Source organism: Chrysemys picta, chromosome 6 (assembly GCF_011386835.1).
Source record: "Chrysemys picta bellii isolate R12L10 chromosome 6, ASM1138683v2, whole genome shotgun sequence".
Classification (NCBI taxonomy): Eukaryota; Metazoa; Chordata; order Testudines; family Emydidae; genus Chrysemys; species Chrysemys picta.
Genome location: NC_088796.1, coordinates 27,453,376 through 27,474,128, shown reverse-complemented (window position 1 = coordinate 27,474,128; position 20,753 = coordinate 27,453,376). Strand labels below are relative to the sequence as shown.

General features: G+C 40.6%; 1 protein-coding gene across 7 annotated transcripts in view; it reads left to right on the top strand.

The window, feature by feature from the left end:
• FYB1 (FYN binding protein 1) overlaps positions 1 to 20,753 on the top strand; it is a 122,327-nt gene that overhangs the window by 82,772 nt on the left and 18,802 nt on the right. For 5 of the 7 annotated variants that reach the window (XM_008168697.4, XM_065598876.1, XM_065598877.1 and 2 more), the window contains exons 3-13: positions 760 to 943; positions 2,388 to 2,437; positions 3,551 to 3,570; positions 4,350 to 4,396; positions 7,844 to 7,964; positions 9,605 to 9,764; positions 12,064 to 12,208; positions 15,695 to 15,723; positions 17,441 to 17,510; positions 18,571 to 18,711; positions 19,986 to 20,017. In XM_008168697.4, coding sequence (XP_008166919.1) covers positions 760 to 943; positions 2,388 to 2,437; positions 3,551 to 3,570; positions 4,350 to 4,396; positions 7,844 to 7,964; positions 9,605 to 9,764; positions 12,064 to 12,208; positions 15,695 to 15,723; positions 17,441 to 17,510; positions 18,571 to 18,711; positions 19,986 to 20,017 — 999 coding nt within the window. The remainder of the gene's footprint in view (positions 1 to 759; positions 944 to 2,387; positions 2,438 to 3,550; positions 3,571 to 4,349; positions 4,397 to 7,843; positions 7,965 to 9,604; positions 9,765 to 12,063; positions 12,209 to 15,694; positions 15,724 to 17,440; positions 17,511 to 18,570; positions 18,712 to 19,985; positions 20,018 to 20,753) is intronic. The other 2 variants (XM_065598878.1, XM_008168699.4) reach the window with 1 other exon arrangement.

The following is a 20,753-nucleotide window of genomic DNA, read 5'->3' as shown; positions in this document are numbered from 1 at the left end:
TCAGGGTCAGGTGAGCATTACCTCATCACAGTTCCAAACTGACCAAAGGAAGGGTGGTGACACCCTCGAGAGTCTACAGATTCTTTTGTTGCTGCCTAGGCCAGTGTCCTTTGTTCCTGTGAGGTTGGGCTGGGTTTGTCCCATACATGCCCTGATGAGGTGTGAACTGCCCCTCTGCTTCTGGAGAGTTTTTGCCTGCGTTTGCTTTAAGCCATGAGGATACATTTTCAGCCTCATAACTATATATATGAAACTATAACCTATAACATTACTGTAAAAATTACTTTAACATCACTATAACAACCATTCTCAGTGCATCATGAGCCTTTGGAGGACACCCAACATGACAAAGTTTGCATTGGATACCACACAATCATTTTATAAAGATGAACATTGGGGTTTAGGATGTTCCCCCGAGGTACAGAGCATCACACTGTATCTATCTATTGTCTCTTATCTTACACTTAGATTGTAAATTGTTTGAAGCAGGGCCCATCTTTTTGTTCTGGTTTGTACAGTGCCTAGCACAATGGGTCCATGGTTGGGACTCCTAAATGCTGTGATAATACAAATAATATCTGTCTATATATGTATTATAAGGCACCATACACATCTACGATCTTTAAATAACATGTTAATTTCTGGGTATGTTTCCTATTAATATGTTATATTTAGAGTTTATCTAAACAAGCAATGTTTTGTCTTTGGATCATCTTGAGTTGTTAACTAGATAAATTGTGTTTGTTTTGTTGGTTTTAGGCTCTAACAAAGAAGTTGTTAAACAGATCTCCCACTCAGTGCTCTCCTCACCTCCACTTCCACCCTCCCATTCTGCTACACAGACACCACCTCCTCCTCCTCCTTCAGCTTCTCACCCATCAACACAAGCACCACCAGTTCCCAGCCTACCTCCCAGAAACATCAAACCCAGCTCTGATCCCTCGTAAGTGAACATGAAATCTGTTTTGCTTATATTTTGCTTTTACTTTCCAGTTCATGTCTATCATGGGAGACCAACATGCTCAGGCAGTGGCAGTTTAAGGCCAGCTCCCAGGTGCCTGGAGACCCAAGCTCTCACACCACATTGAGTCTGCTATTAAAGTGATGGAAAGTCTTTACATGGACTATAATGGAACTTGGATTGGGCCCTAGCTGATGAGACCTTCAGCTCAGCTGATTGCTGCCAGCCCCTGGAAATATACTATCAAATCCCTCCCTCCCACTCTGCAGGTGATGGTGGGAGAAAACTCTTCCATGTCCTGTATCACAAAAGTATAAGGGCAGGTGCTCTGTCCTCGCCCTTGTGTGTAGGGAGTAAGTAGTCCAGCCAGCAGCAACTGAGAACCTTACTCCAGCACTCTGGGTCAATGGCAGAGGAGGGAAGAGACAGAGAAGTCAATGGCCACCAGTCAGTGCATACCACGCAAAAGGGCTGGGGAGAGTCAGTGAGACTGCACACGTGAGAGAGGAACTTGGCTCGAAGTTTTAAATTTCGGAGCCTCTATTACCCATTGTGGTGCTATTTTCATGCTCTTCTCAAATTTGGCTTGCCAAGTTGGGACCTGCTGGCAACCAAAGGGTTAAAGGCATATGTTTCTAAAGTGAAAAGGAAAATGGAAGCAAGTTCAGTATTCAGAATAAGCAATTTTGCGGTAAACAACTTATTGCACACATAGAGCATCTATCAGACATAAGAGGTTTCTGTCTTACCACACAGCACACTGTATGTTGCTACTGATGATGTGAAAGCACACAGTCTAAAGACGCTGCTGTTCTTGAACTTGAGAAACATTTTCAGATAGAAAATTCTCGTGAGCCCAAACAAATATATTACTGAGTATGAACTACATTAAGTGCTCCATCTAGTGGCCAGAGAGCAGCTAAACCACAGCAGGTCCCACAGCCTCTATAAAAAGCATTCCTGTACGTTCTCCATCCTGTCTGCTTAAGATTCAAGCTTCTTCTCTTTGCCTGCAAGGACCTATATAACATGCAAATATATGTTGCTATGCTTATGCATCTGCAGAGATTATTAGTGTTCCAAACCCCCAAACAGCTTTCTGACTATTCTGTCTGTCTGTCGGTCTGCCAAATTACTGTGTTTATACCACACTTGTATATGAGTGCCTTTGGCTCATTTATTTTCTGTTTTTATGTTCAGAGTCGAGATGCCACCGTCTAAAAACCAGAGTCACACTTAATCCATTATGGGAATCTCAACTGTACTTAAACACAGATTTAAACTCTGTATTGTTTAGGGCTGAAAGTGAACAGATTATCCAGTCAATGTCCCAAATACTTGGCACGTGCAGCAGAACAAAGCTAAACGAAGGTGTAATTATAGGAACTATCTTCTCAGATTTCACATTTTCTTTTCATATTCACAGAAGTCCAGACAATGAACAAAGTTACGATGATGTTGAATTTGGTTCAGACGGTAAGAATACATTTTAACTAATAGCAACCATTTAAGAATTAAGTTGTATTTATAATATAAGTGACTGGCATAAATATTTATGGTGTTATTGAACTGCAAGTCATATTTTGGAGTGGTGTACATTCTATAACAGCATTAACCACTCCACAATCAACATGGCAGGCACTTTCTCTTAGAAAGTCTTGTTTTAGCACCTGCGTAACTTTGGCTTGGAAGATTTGCTGAGCCTAATAACTTTCAACGCTGATCTGGAATGAATACTCTTTTTTCAGAGTTAGTTGTTGTGTTCTCACGAAAATGCATTGCTTTTATACTGGATACAAGTAATTTGCTTGTTAGGTATGAGCGTCACTTTGCCATCTGCCCTGAGCAAGGGCCAGCACATAGTTGTATTGTACAGGAGTAGCCCAAGAAGCAGATTATGACTCTCTCTCCTGGTCTCCCCTAGGAAGAAAGTAAACTGTGCCAGGGCTATACCAGCCGCAGTGTACCTTACTCAATATTCTGGCCAGCACAGCATGTAGTGGGGTGGAGATGAAGCCTGCTACCCACTTGCACAACCTGGGAAAATCAGCAGCTCTGCCTAGCCTTCTTTTCCTACACTGCAGGACATAGTATAGCGAGCATGCACAGGAGAATACAGCCCTTATGCTTCCGTACTCCCTGCCATGGCGGTGGAGGGCTGGTGGTGCACTAGCCCTATGTGACCAGTGTACAATTTTTCGTTCTTATCTATTCACTTCCTTGCTTGTAAGTGGTTGGATTTTTGTAAACTGAAATGATAGGCAAGGACACTGTTGTCTCTGAGGAAGCTTTAAAGTGAACATTCTGGTTTGGGGTGTATGTGATACAATGCACACTATGGCAGATGAAGAGAAAGTCCTTAAATCAGATACTGCTAGAAGTTTAGAAAGTACCACTGTAGGAAGCTTAGTTCATCCCAATTAGTTTCCATTCTTATCCTCATTAAAACAGATAAGATTCATTATAAATCTATATTTGGCACTAGTTAAGGTACAGCTGTGTATTTGTCCATATAGTTAGCACCAGCATGAGGCACTTTCTCTACAAAAGAAAATAATAGTCTGTTTATTTTTATTTTTGGTCATTCAGGTCATGGAAATACAGATGGGGTAAGTATTATCCTTTATAACACACTGAAAACATATTCTTTCCAATACATGACTGCATTAGAAAAGCCAGTTTGTTGCAGAATAGATCCAGTATATTGCTGATAAATTGGAGAACTGTAGAGGGCAACAATGAAAGTAGCCGAATCCAGAACAAAAGTGGGACTAATTATAAAGCTGGCCAGAAGCCAAAAAGTTCACAAAATCTTCCATTTCCACTTTCCACTGACATTTCAGTTTCACTGAAATTTTCCAGAAATATAGGCCTATTTCATCAAGGTACTCAATCACGTGCCTAATTTTAAGCACGTGAGTATCCCTGTTGATTTCAGTGGGACTACTCATGTGCTTAAAATTAGGCATGTAATTAAGTACCTCACTGAATCAGGGCCTCAGTGGCTTGCCCAAGGTTACACAATAAGTCTCTGGCAGAGTCAGGAACAGAACTCTAATCTGAGCCCTATTCCAATACCTTCAATAGATTTGCCCCCCTCAATGCATCATCTCCCATAATTAGTTTTTAACTCTGGTCCCTGTAGCTCCAGAACCGGAGTCTATGCCTATACAGGAAGCCGCATATTAACTTCTGAAGAGCCGCATGTGGCTCTGGAGCCACAGGTTGGCCACCCCTGAATTTAGTAATTTGGGCATGGAAAGATTAAATGCATTTTCAATTAATTATTTTTCTGCTTTAATGTATGTCTGTTTGTATCTAGCTATAAAATTGAACTCCAGTGTATTTGGGCCATTGGAGACTGAATCATGATTAATTTTTCGTATAGGGTCAAGAGAGTGATGGTGAGACGTATGAAGATATCAATGACATCAGGTATCAAATCTAACTTATACAGCTATAATCCGTTGTGTCTTTGTTACTGAATGAAGAAACAGATCACTACGAAATATGCTAGGAAATATACTTCATCTGGCCCAGAAGCTTGACTGCACTGCAATCTTGGGCTCCATCCACCTTAATCATCTTCCCTAAAGAAAGCATATCAGTTTACATATTACATATTAGTTCCCTCCTAGAACTAGATGTAGCATGCGGGTAGAGATGCTTCCTCAAATGAAGTCCTGTGACTATTTTGAATTGGGTAGTAAGAGTGTGCTCTTCAGCTCTTTGGAACATGGCTGAGCTGCTGCACAGAGTTACTGCCTGAAATGGGAACAAAATATAACACCACCACCCCAATGCTAGTTGAATTATTGTATTAATGTTGTTGTTATCAAAGTGAATTTTAATAGAGCTCATGAAACTGTTGGATTGACATCTCCACGGATCTGAAACCCACTGTGTGTCCACAGAGCAGGGACAGTACAGACAGCAGAAATGCAAGCTTCCCTCCCACTGAACTGCTGCAGTGCCCCTCATCAGAAGGGACCAGCAGCCTACCTCACAACTTCCTAAGGCCCACATGTGGGAAGCAACCTGTGACAGAGACCCAAAATGAGGGACACACAAAAATATCTCATGCAGGAAAGCTAAAGCACTGTGGAAGGCTTGTCTTTTGGGTAGTTTTATGATTCTTTATTTCTAAGGCAAAATGATTTTCAACAATAAAAGTGAAGGGGACACAAAGTATGCATGGAACATAGGTGATGTTGAGACTGAAATGAGTGATGGCTCTCAAAATGAGGTGCATTTGAGTTGTACGCAGGGTAATGCAGTAGTTCAACCTCTGGGCCCATTCAAGTCAGTTCAACAGAAGCACACAAAAAACGGGGGCTACATTATACCTGTGAGACTCATTGCTGTGCAGTGGGGAAGAACATCATTAGGGACAATGGTGCTGGGAAGTAACAAATCTTGCTACACATTCCAACGCTATAGCCAGTCCTCTCTATTCCACCCCAGGGCTCACCTGCTGGTGCTGTCCAGCATGCAGGAACAGGGCCATGCCTCTCAGACATGTCCTACACTAAGAACATAAGAACATAAGAAAGGCCATACCGGGTCAGACCAAAGGTCCATCTAGCCCAGTATCCTGTCTACCAACAGTGGCCAATGCCAGGTGCCCCAGAGGGAGTGAACCTAACAGGCAATGATCAAGTGATCTCTCTCCTGCCATCCTTCTCCATCCTCTGACAGACAGAGGCTAGGGACACCATTCCTTACCTGTCCTGGCTAATAGCCATTAATGGACTTAACCACCATGAATTTATCCAGTTCTCTTTTAAACTCTGTTATAGTCCTAGCCTTCACAACCTTCTCAGGTAAGGAGTTCCACAAGTTGACTGTGCTGCATGAAGAAGAACTTCCTTTTATTTGTTTTAAACCTGCTGCCTATTAATTTCATTTGATGACCCCTAGTTCTTGTATTATGGGAATAAGTAAATAACTTTTCCTTATCCACTTTCTCCACATCACTCATGATTTTATATACCTCTATCATATCCCCCCTTAGTCTCCTCTTTTCCAAGCTGAAGAGTCCTAGCCTCTTTAATCTCTCCTCATATGGGACCCGTTCCAAACCCTTAATCATTTTAGTTGCCCTTTTCTGAACCTTTTCTAGTGCCAGTATATCTTTTTTGAGATGAGGAGACCACATCTGTACGCAGTATTCGAGATGAGGGCGTACCATTGATTTATATAAGGGCGATAATATATTCTCAGTTTTATTCTCTATCCCCTTTTTAATGATTCCTAACATCCTGTTTGCTTTTTTGACCGCCTCTGCACACTGCGTGGACATTTTCAGAGAACTATCCACAATGACTCCAAGATCTTTTTCCTGACTTGTTGTAGCTAAATTAGCCCCCATCATATTGTATGTATAGTTGGGGTTATTTTTTCCAATGTGCTTTACTTTACATTTATCCACATTAAATTTCATTTGCCATTTTGTTGCCCAATCACTTAGTTTTGTGAGATCTTTTTGAAGTTCTTCACAGTCTGTTTTGGACTTAACTATCTTTGGCAGTTTAGTATCATCCGCAAACTTTGCCACCTCACTGTTTACCCCTTTCTCCAGATCATTTATGAATAAGTTGAATAGGATCGGTCCGAGGACTGACCCTTGGGAAACACCACTAGTTACCCCTCTCCATTCTGAGAATTTACCATTTATTCCTACCCTTTGTTCCCTGTCTTTTAACCAGTTCTCAACCCATGAAAGGACCTTCCCTTTTATCCCATGGCAGCTTAATTTACATAAGAGCCTTTGGTGAGGGACCACTCAAAGGCTTTCTGGAAATCTAAGTACACTATGTCCACTGGATCCCCCTTGTCCACATGTTTGTTGACCCCTTCAAAGAATTCTAATAGATTAGTAAGACACGATTTCCCTTTACAGAAACCATGTTGACTATTGCTCAACAGTTTATGTTTTTTTATGTGTCGGACACTTTTATTCTTAACTATTGTTTCGACTAATTTGCCCGGTACAGACGTTAGACTTACCGGTCTATAATTGCCGGGATCACCTCTAGAGCCCTTTTTAAATATTGGCGTTACATTAGCTAACTTTCAGTCATTGGGTACAGAAGCCGATTTAAAGGACAGGTTACAAACCTTAGTTAACAGTTCCGCAACTTCACATTTGAATTCTTTCAGAACTCTTGGGTGAATGCCATCTGGTCCCGGTGACTTGTTACTGTTAAGTTTATCAATTAATTCCAAAACCTCCTCTCGTGACACTTCAATCCGTGACAGTTCCTCAGATTTGTCACCTACAAAAGCCAGCTCAGGTTTGGGAATCTCTCAAACACTGCAATTAAAAAGCCATGGGTGGCCTGTGCCAGCTGATATGGGCTCCTGGAGCTCAGGCTAAGGGGCTGTTTAATTGTGGTGTAGACGTTCAGGTTCAGTTTCAGGCTCGGGCTGGAACCTGAGTTCTAGGACCCTGCGAGGTGGGAAAGTCCCAAAGCTTGGACTGCAGCCTGAACCTGAATGTCTACACTGCAATTAACCAGCCCCTTAGCCCAAACCCCATGGGCCAGCCACGGGTGTCTAATTACAGTGTAGACATACCTTCTGGGGCTACTGTCACTTTGGGCCTTTCCAGCATAGCCAGCTAAATTATGGTTGCATCCTGTGCACATGCCTTGTAGGGAAAGGGTCTCCAAATACCCTGTCCCATATGTAGCTCATCCATGCAGGACCAACCACCATAGGGTTCAGAAAGTGTTTTCATGCTCTTATTAGGAGAAGTCTCCTCCAAGCTGCTCTTGCTGATCTTGGAAGAGAAAGCTCTAGTGAGGGCCTACCCACTTCTGCCCACTCGCTTCTACATTCATCCCCTTACCTGTGAAATAATCTGTTTTCATTGTTCAGAGCCACATCAAAAGAACAAGAAAAGAAGAGAGAGAAGGAAGAAAAGAAAAGATTGGAACAAGAGAAGAAAGAACAAAGGGAAAAAGAAAAGAAAGAGCAAGAAATCAGAAAGAAGTTCAAAGTAAGGTCCCTTTCTAGCAGGCTACACAGAGAAGTGCATCAGGCATTATTTAGCCTTGTATGGTTTAAAACATACATTACAGTGCAAGGACATAATTTGGCTGCAAAGCTGCATGGTGATACCAGCTTGTTTGTTTGTCCCCTGGACTAAGCCTCAGGAAGGGCTCGATCCTCGATCCAGCTGGCACCGAAAGAACTTAAACACACACTTGAATTTAAGCATGTGAAATTTCCCATTGAAGTCACAAGTATTTCAGTGCTTACAGGGCCTGATTCTCATTTCCACAAAGTCTCCTATACGTCCATTGGTAGTGTAAAAGGGCCTTAACATATATATAACTGTACTTTACAGTTTACAGCCCCTTTACACTGCTAAGGTAGCATAGAGGGGCCTTAGTGAAAAGGAGAATTAGGTCCACAGTGTTCACATGCTTAAAGTTAAACACATGCTTTGCTTAACTGGGGCTGGAGCACCTTCCAGGATTGAACCTGTAAATGACCTTTGCATGGAGGAGCAACACTTGGGACAGAAGTATGAAATCTCCTAGCTCAATACAGAGGTTGGGAATGAGCCACTACTAAAGCCCATGGTGTGTATTAGTGAGCCCAGTTCATTGTGCCCCAAAGCCCTTTACACATAGTTTGTAACCAGCGGACCCATGCAGACTGCAAACCCACTAGTCATTCTCCACCATCCTTGTTTCCTGCCCACAACCCCCTGCCATGTCCCTGCAGAGAAACCAAAGAAACCACAGTGATTCTTGTGTCTAGGGCATCCCACCACTGTGGAAAGGCTGAGAAGATGTGGCACTTTGGATAGTAAATAGTGGACACAATAGCAATGTATCTACGTGTGTGTTTTTCAGGGATCTGGCCCCAAATCCCTTTCTCACACCGAATCCTTGGCTGAAGTATATGCATTAACATGCTCAGAGTTTTTAGGCTATAGACCATCCTATCATGGAGGCTAAAATGTATTATTATCCATAAATGCAAACATGCAAACAAACACATTGGTGTGTTCATCTGAACAGATATCTTCTCTTTTGTTGCCCCTAATGCACAGAACACCCTTCCTGCGCTGCTCCACATGGCCACTACCCAATCCACAATCAAATCTGTCCTACACACCACTTCTTTCATGATTCCTGAATTCAAGAAACTGGCTGATTGTGGCCAGCTTCTGGATACTTGGGGCTCATCTGTATAGCATATCTTGAAAAAAAGATCATTATGTGCTGGTCAGCACTTACTCATATGAACAGTCCTACTGAAGTACATGGAACTGCTCCTGTGAGTAAATAAATGTTCACCTATGTGAACAAGGATTATATAATCTAGCCCTATGTTATTAATACATTGTATTACCAAGATGTGGCCAATTAGTACCTCAACTGCTTTAATTATATGCTGTACCCCTCCCCTCCACCCTTTGCTTTTTAGTTTGTCTTTAACGTGTAAGCTGTTCGGAGCAGGGCCTGTGCCTTTGTGTTTGTTCACAAAGTGCCTCGCTCATGTGGGTGGTACTGAAAACAAATTATTATGGTTTTGTATTTCGTTTGATTTTTCGTCAAAGCAATCAGCACATCCTCTGCATGTTTGTATGTGTGTGTGACTTCTCTTATTGCTTTTTCTGTGCAGTTATCCGGACCCATTCAAGTCCTTCATCAGGCACAAGCTTGCATGGACTACAAGGGAGGGAAGAATGAGCTGACTGTGAAACAGGGTGATAATATTGAAATCATCCGTATTACAGACAACCCTGAAGGAAAGTGGCTGGGCAGGACAACAAAAGGATATTGTACGTTCTGATTCTCCACTTTACCCCTGAATGTTTGCCCTGTCAAACACTGCCTGCCTGAGTACACACAGCATTACATGGGAGAGTAATATTAGCTAGGCTGGGTCCCCAGCCAACATGGGCAAGGACATATAACATAAACTGCCAAAGCTCATCCTGCTGTGCTTTTCTGACGTGGGGTACAGCTCGTACCGTAAACTTATGTACAATAGAGTGTCAAACGTAGAGGTTCTAGGATCAGTTAAGGACAATGGGCCAGATCCTCACTGGAGCGACACCAGTTTACACCCACTGAGGACGTGGCTCAGTGCGTCTGCCTTAGATCAGCGCTGGAGCTTGACTCTGCGGAAGTATTTTAAGAGCAGTCAAAAAAAGAGAGAGCTTAGATTAGATAAAATGTTGCATTCAAAAGACTAAAGGGCCCAAATTTCCCCTCATTTACAGTCACTGGAGTTACACAGATATAAGACTGGTGTAAGTAAGAGGAGTGTAAGTAAGAAGAGAAGTAGCCTTTAGAACTTCCTACCAGTCTCAAGAAAAAATGGGAACATTCCAACTTTTTATCTGAATATTGATTCCTAAAATCACAAGTTGTTTTTGAAATCTAAAATCTAATCTTTTCTTTTTCCCATCCCTACCCTTAGCCCCAGCCCCAGCCCCACACACACATATGCAGCTAGGGCCAGATCATCAGCTGGTGTAAATCAGTGAAATAAGTGGAACTATGCTCATTTACGCCAACTGAGGATCTGGTCTCTAATTTACAGAGACATGGGCATTAGGGTCTTGAGCCAGCAAAGCATTTAAACACAGGCTTAACTTCAAGGACATTAGTAGTCCCATTGACTTTTGTGGGACTACTCGCACGTTTAAATGCTTTGCTGGATCAGGGCATAAGTGCTTTATGAGAATGGGCATGCTAATTTATACTTGAAAAGAACCTCTCATTTTTAAAAATATGTTCTGTTTGGGAGGTTTTATACACACAGAAAAAAATCTCTGTAGGGGAGTTGTCACAAGCCAATTAGTTTCACTTATTTTGGCTTGTCATAAACTGATTTTATTTCAGCAAAAGCAGAAGTTGTACCAGCCTTCCCATGGGTGAAGGTTAAAGGTACGACTCAGCCTAGTTCATCAATGTTTCAACCTGAATCTTATCTGCCTACTTAAAAGCGTACAAACTGATAAGAGAGGGGAGGGCTTGAAAAGGGAATGAGAGTATCAAATGGTATAAAAACAGTATTTATAATTATTCACTTGAAATAAGCAACAATGACTTTGTTTGTGATTTACTTTCCAAGTTTCCATCATTCCCCCTCCCTCCAGTTATTTAATTTTCATGTGGAATTCAGATGTAGGTTAGAGGGAAAATGCATCAGAAATTTGGGCTGCTGCAGCAGGAGAGGAGGAAGGGTTTTCAGGGCTCATTCCTATGTGTTTTTCTCAGTTTTGAAAGAACATATTCATGCTTATTGTCAAATACAGTCGGTGTGGTCAGCATGCCTATCATTTTATCGCTTAGCAGATACAGTGTTTAAATCCATCTTATTATTATAGAAATTTGCCAGGGACATCTACACAGTAAAGTCAAGTGCAAGTGATAAAGGTGGAGGTTCCAATCCTCAGATGCTTTGTACTGCTCCTCCAGCCATGATACCCAGGTAGCAAGAGGATCACCCCCATGTAGGCTGAATCTGCAGTGGTAAAGGGCCGGCATAGTGACTTCTATGTACTTCTCTATGAGCTCACAGCATAAGGAGTGTGGCTATAATGTCCCTGCATCTTAGTGCTCTATCTAGCAGCTTGTTTGGACCATAGACTGCTTTAAGTTAGGCTGGAGGACTGGCCATTTGCACAGTAACCCCAGGATTAACTGAGAAAAGGTGTCTTAAAGCAACTTTGCCACTTGCCCCTCTCCCCACCAGCTGCACTGCACACTCCTCTGCTACAGTTGAGCATCCGACCCATTGTCTCTAGTGGATATCACTGTAGTGATTATGTAGTGTTAACTCATCTTTATAATGGGGGCTATGTTTCCAAGACAAGGGGCCTGATTCTCCTATGACCCAAGTGTGTCTAAATCCATTGAATTCAATGAAGTTACACCTGATCTGCACAGTGTAAGTGGAGGAAATTAAGGCCCAACATGCTTAGATTCAGAAATTTCTATAGAGTTATTCAGCCACACAATACAACTGGAATCATTTGAGTTCTCAGCCTTCTATTAAAGTCCTTCCTTAGCTGTTGAGTTTTAAAATGAAAATTGTTGCTGCTTGATCATAAGTTTTCATTGTTTTAGATGGATACATTAAAACAACCGTGGTGGAGATTGACTATGATTCTTTAAAAAGAAAACAAAGACCTTCCCTGAGTGCTTCCCTGAGACGTGTAGACAATGACCAAGAAGTTTATGATGATGTTGGAGAGCAGGACAGTATCAGCAGGTACGTGTGAATCCACTCAAAGAAGTTGATTTAATCTAATTTGATAGATTAACCCAACCAACCCAAATGAGGAAAACTACAACACAGGAACAAAGCATTTTTTAACTTGAAGAAGAATATATTCTTGCTGACACAAAACATCAGATTTAAAAATACCTGAAATTACAGTGAGTGTAATTAAAAAACCAGCATATGCTGGTCTGAGGCATTTGAGTTTTACCATAATATTTCCTGTACTTAGAATGGGAAATACTACAAATTCCATGGTGAAGTTCACTACCATGGCACATTAAATGCTGCTTGTTTAATGATTCCCACTGTATGAGTTGGAGGCATTGTGGGACTTCCTTTCAGGCAGTCTGTAACTTTAAGTTACAGTATCTAAGCCAATCCGTTCAATATGCCTGTCTTAGTCAATATTTTCAGCTTCAGAAGCCATCTTGGTTGTTTAATCAGGCATCCAAATCATTTCATAATTCATTTCAGCTCTAGGTTCAGAACATCAGACTGTCAATACAATCAAAACAATACTGGGTGACATAAAACGTACTGTCAGATCTTCTGCAAAGAGTTGAGATGTATGAAAGAAGACAAAAACCTATCTCATTTAGCTAATTACATTCTCTGTGAGAAGAAAATGACTTTGAACTGCAAACTCTGGATTAAATCTGTAAATTCTTTTTCAGTAGTTACACTGCATTTGTTTAGGCAAAACTTCCACTGACTTCACAAGTACTTCAGGATTTGGCCCAATGAGATGCATGCTAGGCTGTGAGCAGAGTGGCTGTTCTCTATTTACCACAATTTATGACACCGCTCAAATTTTTGCAAATATAAAACAGACTCTTGTAGCAAATGAAAAACAGCTAATCATATAAGAAAAATGTAACTGGCCTAAAAAGAATGAAGTAGTGAGAGAAGTAAGAATGAAAGAAGGAATCCAGCATCTAGAAGCATTTATGCATAATGGAGTATGATAATAGTGGAAGTGTAGAAAATACTAGCAGAACTCCATAGAAGGCAATGAGATGAAATGCAGGACTCCCATAGATGAAGCACAAAACAGATCACAGAACAAACAACACAGTTCTCTCCTTCTCTTAAAATCGCATGCTGCCCTTTCTAGTCCACAGGTACAAAAGGCCCTAAAAGCAAAGCAAGCATTGCAGCTGCACAGGTGTACTCCTCACCCCCATGCATTCCCTCAGCCCATGACCCTTGGGCCCTCTGTGTCTCTTTACATGAATATGGAGAGATGTTTGGAGGCATGACTGGGATAGACCTTGGGAGGGATCAGTGGCTAATATAGTTAACCTCCCAGCCTCAACAAATGCCATATCCAGGCTGTGGAGGATTTCCCTTGTGGAGGAGAATCCTCCAGTGTCATGCAGCCATCCTATTAGTATCTAGGATACTCCCCATTTCTTGACATACAGGTGTGGCTGGAATAAAGGGGGGGTGGCTGGGTTGCGGTTGCACACAGCTTTTCCTCAGCTGCCAAAACATCCCCTGAGTGCTCTGGGCAGATGGACATAAAATAACTGCTGTCAGGATAGTATTGTCTCCCTATTTTAAGAGGGGACCAAATGAGCAACTAGTGCTTCCCTGGAGCTGGGAGCAGAGAGGTTGCTTAAAGCTAACTTCCTCTGCTGCACATTGGATTATGCCAAGCACAGTTTAGCCATACCAGCGAATCAAGCTACACTCAGTAGTCCAGGTCAGAGTCAATTCCAACATTAGGTACCTCACTGCAAAAATATTTTTAGACCTCTCCTTTTCATGATGGACATTACAATCATTCATTTCAATTCAAGGAATTTAGATGTGCTATGTTTGCAACAGCCAATCAGGATGGTTGCATATTTATTTATTAAACTGGATTATTCAGAAAATAGTAGACTATATATGTGGGTTTAAGTATGATCCCTTATACTTTTGTGTAATACTAATAACAGTAAAAGGCTGTACAGTGAATAAAGGGCTGGAACTTGCTTTTAGAGTCCTGTAATTCATTAAGCCCTTCAAGCTATATTCTGGCATTTTTATCATCTCTAGTGATTTATAGCCTTGTATTCAGTTCATGAGCTTGAATTATCCTGCATATATCAAAATATCTGACACATGCACCAATATGTTTTGAGACCAACATAAGATCCGCATAATAAAAAACTCGTTGACGAAAACTTATTGTAACTGGTAATGTGTCATTGGTAATGACTCCAATGTTTAATAAAAGCCTAAGACTGCTGAAGTTCATGATATACTGAAATTTGATGGCATGAGGCATTTTAAAGAAAAAAAATTATGTATGGTTTTGATTTGAAAGTAGGAATGTTTAAGTTGCTATAACCCTGCTATTGATTGCATTGAATCACAGTTAGAAAAATGGGCTCATACCAATTTATATAGCACTTGGAATACTCTAGGAACATGAAATTTAGAAAATTAAGGCATCACTTAATCAGACCTAGTTAAGGCGTATTGTCATAATTTTATTTATTTACCTTTATGTCTTATGAAAATGGCATGATCGGGGATGGAATCTTATCTATATATACATTGGACTAAAGTTTTCGGTCAGGTTATGCCACCCTTACTTACAATAAGAAATACATTAGTCCATTAATAGTCTCACTGATGTCAACAGGAACATAAAGTACATCTACCATTAAATATAGTGATGAGTGCCATAGAAATACCTACAAATATAAATAAATAGTAGCACTTCTTTCTGAAATCAAATTAAAATGTTGCTTTGTTGGAAATTGCTAACAATGTTTTAAAGAACAAGGAGCAAATTTTCTGCTCAAGTAAATTGGCACAGCTCTATTGTCTTTAGTGAATCTGTACTAGTTTATAGACACAGAGAATTTGGGTCCTAACTTTTTTCCCGAGATCGAGTCCCCATTTGTTTTTACATTAAACACAGGGCTATAGATAATTGTCCCATATTTCTTCTGGAATGCTACTTTATAATAATCTTGGGTGCCTCTTTCTTTGGGATGAACTATTCCAGAGGAAGGGGGTAGGGACAGCAATTTTTGGAGTAAAATACTAGGTTAACAGAAAATATTTGACACATTCAAATCATTTAGGGTTCATCTCTCTTCATATAAGAGCCTATTCATTCGTGAATGGGATGAGGAGCTCCCTTGCGCATCAGTGAGAGAGAAACCAATTTCTGATTTTGGGTGCCTAATGGGCACTCATATATCATAGTGATGAGTGTGGTGAAGAAAGACAGAGAAAGAGAAAGAATTGGTACATTGGAGCATTTAGAAGGTCAGTATTTAGGCACTCAACGTGGACATTTACTTTCCTGAGTGCCCATCTGAGCATCTAGATGTAGGATTTGGTTGTAGTATTTGGATGGATCCATGTGTATTAAAGTATACTATATTTAGAGCATATGTCAAGAAAAAGTGTGAGTGTTTGTTGTTTTCTTTTTACAATGAATGAAAAGTTCTTTAACTTTTGTTCTTCCAGCCAAAGTGGTGGTAGAAGTGGAACTGGAGGTGAGTTTTATTTTTGTTACATCTATTTTTGTGTGTGTGTGTTTTATTTAGTGCTTACCTACAGATGCAGACCTTTGTGGTTTCCAGATAATGGGGTAATTACCCACAAGTATGCAAATATTATTTAGCAAGTGGTAAACTATGAGGTGCAATGGTTTAATGCAGTTGCCTTTCACCTGTGGAAACTTGGATGAATCAGAAGTTTCAACTCTGGATACAGTGAATCTGAAGTATGATCATGATCACGGTCCTGGGGCCTGTTTTGTTCAACATCTTTATTAATGATCTGGGTGATGGGATTAATTGCACCCTCAGCAAGTTCGCAGATGACACTAAGCTGGGGGGAGAGGTAGATATGCTAGAGGGTAGGGATAGGGTCCAGAGTGACCAAATTGGAGGATTGGGCCAAAAGAAATCTGATGAGGTTCAACAAGGACAAGTGCAGAGTCCTGCACTTAGGAAGGAAGAATCCCATGCACCGCTACAGGCTGGGGACCAACTAGCTAAGCAGCAGTTCTGCAGAAAAGGACCTGGGGATTACAGAGGACCAGAAGCTGGATATGAGTCAGCAGTGTGCCCTTGTTGCCAAGAAGGCCAATGGCATATTGGGCTGTATTAATAGAAGCATTGCCAGCAGATCGAGGGAAGTGATTATTCCCCTCTATTCGGCACTGGTGAGGCCACACCTGGAGTATTGCATCTAGTTTTGGTCCCCCCACTACAGAAGGGATGTGGACAAATTGGAGAGAGTCCAGTGGAGGGCAACGAAAATTATTAGGAGGCTGGGGCACATGACTTACGAGGAGAGGCTGAGGGAACTGAGGTTATTTAGTCTGCAGAAGAGTGAGGTGGGATTTGATAGCAGCCTTCAACTACCTGAAGGGGGTTCCAAAGAGGATGGAACTAGGCTGTTCTCAGTGGTGGCAGATGATAGAACAAGAAGCAATGGTCTCAAGTTGCAGTGGGGGAGGTCTAGGTTGGATTTAGGAAACACTATTTCACTAGGAGGGTGGTGAAGCACTGGAATGGGTGACCTAGGGAGGTGGTAGAATCTCCATCCTTAGAGGTTTATAAGGCCCAGCTTGACAAAGCCTTGGCTGGGATGATTTAGTTGGTGTTGGTCCTGTTGAGCAGGGGATTGGACTAGATGACCTCCTGAGGTCTCTTTCAACCCTAATATTCTATGATTCTATGAGATTGAGGATGATTGCAGACACTAGTCTACACTATCAAAACATCATGTAAAATGGCAAAATTTCAGTATGACTGAGAGTTTCTGCTCAAAAGAAACCAAACACTGAAATAGCTAGGTATACTGGCAGTCAAAATTATGGTTCACTTGCAGAGCTAAGGGGGAAGTCTGGTTCCAGTCATATTTTATAGGCTTAGACTCTGATCATCATCCTCTCAGCTTAGTTGAGGGTACTTGTCAAGAATGAAAACTGTCATCCCCCCGCACTGTTTTCAATGTTCAACTTATTATTATTGGCATTATTTTATTTACATACTACGGGCCAGTCTCAAGTTGATATAAATCAGAAGCACTTCATTGACAAAAGGAACTCTGCTAATTTACACCAGCTGAGAACCTAGCCCAGTACATTTAACATTGCAAGTGCCTTAGAGAAGTAGCAGCCTATAGCAAACCACTGGTTAATATACCACTGTAACAGAATCGGAGTATTCATGGATTATTTCACTTTTCGATCTATTAAAGTGATGTTCCCACCTCCTGTCCCCGATGAAGAAATTTATGATGGAATTGATGACGAAGATGTTAATGCTAGGTAAGTGTTTATATCATTTATGATTGTTACCCATTTGAACTCAGTCCCATAGCTTTTTATTTTAACATTTTAAATTTGGGATAATAATTAACAAGTATTTGGCTAGCTCTTCAGTTGGTGTAAACATGAATGGTTCCACTGACTTCAAAAAGACACACAGAGCTTGAATGCCACCAAAGTATTCCAGCAGTGAACAGATTAAAAAACAAGAAGGCATGAACTGAAGATAAGAACTGAACTCTATGGTACTTCTGGAAAGATTTTTTTTAAACAATAGGATAATTAATGTGTGGAATGGATTAATAAAGGCAGCAAAAGAAGCTGCATCCAAAACCCAACTGGACAGAATAATCCTTAGAGGAAAGGGAAGAAAGGTACAGATGCTAGCTTGCTAAATGACATACAAACATTAAATGTGAATGACCTAAAAGAGCTGGATCATTTTCTTCCAGTCCAGGATGTTACTCATTATAAATGCCTAAAACAGGGGATACTTTCTGACTCCTTCCACCTTCCCTCTCCTACACATTACACTGCACTGTTGGGAAGGCATCCAGTGCAATGCAGAGTTGTACTTAACACTTTCTACTTTGCTGTAAGTACACTGCAGTATGTCCGATCTTGTGTGTCTGTGCTATATAGGCCTCAGTCTGCAACCAACACCTCTCAAGCAGACCTTTGCAACTGCACTGAGCCAGTCACAGGATTGGGGCCTTAGACCCTGATCTTACAGCACATGCCTAACTATACTCATATGTCTAGTCTTATTGAGCTGCATAAGACTATGCAAGAGTTAGGCATGAGGTTATGTATTTCCAGGATCCGGGCCTTAGTTAGCCACTGGTTTTTGTATGGCTGTTGTTCTAATAGCATTTTTAATTCTATATTTATTAAGTACTAACATTTTAGAAAATAAGTTAATAGGTGTCTATTCTCACTTCATGGCATGCCCCTAGTTCTCACTAACGAGAATTACGTGCATCAACCAAGAGCTGAAAATGGCCTTTTTGAGAGAGAATGTCCCATTCTGCATTGTGATAACTGCATGCATACTCCAAAGGTCTATATCACAGGATGAAGATAAGAATGACTCCCGGTCTTGGGGACTTTTGAAGATGTTAAAGGGAAAAGATGACAAAAAGAAAAGTGTACGAGAGAAAACAACCAAAGTCAATGAGGCAGAAGATAATGGAGGTTCCTCGTAAGAGTCTGCCATGAAAACATAGTGCACTACAACTAATGCTAACATAGTGTTGATCATGTGCTACTAACATGTTCTCATAGCAACTTAATCAGTCACGAATCAAACTGCACACATATAAACAGATTTTGAAATAATATTGCTCTCCATTACCTACTGCAGTATGTCCTTTCCCATGCTATGCTATCTTTATTGATGACGGAATGTATGAAGCGCATACATTTGACTTCAGATTCAAAGAGAATAGATGTCCCAATCCAGCACAGCATATACACGCATTCTTTAATTCTTCTCTATTCAGTAAAACATTGATTTCAATGGGACTTCAGCATGTGCTTAAAGTGAAGCATGTGCTTAAGTCCTTTGAAATAGGGATGGTCTGCTGAACTGGGTCCAAAATGCTTACTAATTGATTTATGCAAGCCTATAACATGAAATCATCCTATAAGATTGTCTTAGAACTGTCTAGAGAACATATTTTCAGTTGTATAATATAAGCATTCTGTGTTAACAAAATGTTTTTATTTACCCATATTCAATCACTAAATTAAAATATTATTTTTGCTGTGAAAAACAGAGGGCTTTATTCATCAGAACATCCCAGCTACTTTGTGCCTTTCTGGTGATACAACTTTATTATAAACTCAGCAGAAGATACTTTTATTTGCATCACCAGCATGGCACTGACCAGCTGCTGTATACTGGTGAATCTGGCCCTATGAGCCCAAAATATGGATAATATGCAAAACAGAAGAATGGCAAAGATGGTCTCCTCCTCTTATCGGATCCTCCTCCTATTAAAAAAAAACCTCTCCAGTTCTCCATAATTTCTGATTCCAAATACTCAATGAAGCCACAAATCACATGCTCTCTGTCTAAAAGAAGACTATGAAATATGGAGAAACATTAAAAAAAATCACAGCAGAACCCTTTTATTTGGTCCAATCCTGCTCCCATTGGCTTTGTCAACAATGACAGTTTCTGGGTTATCTCCCACAGTTGTCATAAAACTGGTGCATCTCCTCCAATGTTACCAGTGCTGGAGAAATAGAGTAGAAATAGAGTAGACCAGTTCTGAACACCAGTTCTGAGCATGTTTACCTGTTATACTGGTAAAAACCACATGATCATTGCTAGTGTTGGTGGAGTGGCACAAATTTAACAATAGGTAATGTGCAGGTCCAGTGTTGTGAATTGGCTATCAGGGGTTTAAATTAGGAGAAAGTCTGTTCATTTGATTATAATTATTTAATGAAGATTGCATTTTTTTTCAGCATGAATCCTCCAATAAAGATGTTTGGGAAAGGTAAGCAATAACCCAATGTTTTTCACTGTTTTATTTTTATATTAATTCTTGCAGCATCATGTAGTTAACACCAACACTGCTGCATATATTGTTCTGAATTATGCTATTCAGAGGAAAAAAATTATCAAAAATAAGAATCAGGATTTCCCATTGATTAAATTTTGAAATACCTCAGCTCACCTACAAATGTAATGTTGAGTCTGTAAAAGGCAGTGCACCTTTAATACAGTGTCATGATTTTTTGCTTATGAATCATAGAATCATTGAAGTGTAGGACTGGAAGGGACCTCGAGAGGTCATTTAGTCCAGTCCCCTGCACTCAAGGCAGTATTACCTAGACCATCCCTGACAGGTGTTTGTCTAACCTGCTCTTAAAATTCTCCAATGATGCAGATTCTGCAATCTCCCTAGGCAATTTATTCCTGTGTTTTTTGTAATGTCCAACCTAAACCGCCCTTGCTGCAATTTAAGCCCATTGCTTCTTGTCCTATCTTCAGAGGTTAAAGAGAACAATTTTTCTCTTCTGCATGTCTTATTTCATTTATCATACAGTATAAACAGTTGTAGTTAGAAAGAAATATTGAATGCATAGTTTTAAAAATGTGCAATTATACAGAAGTGATGAACAGTTTTTTGTGTTTTTTTTTTAAATAATGCACTCTCTTGTTAAGGCCACAAACACTGGTAAATATCAACCCAGCTATGGAATATTAAGCAAATTTTTAAGATTCTTGTT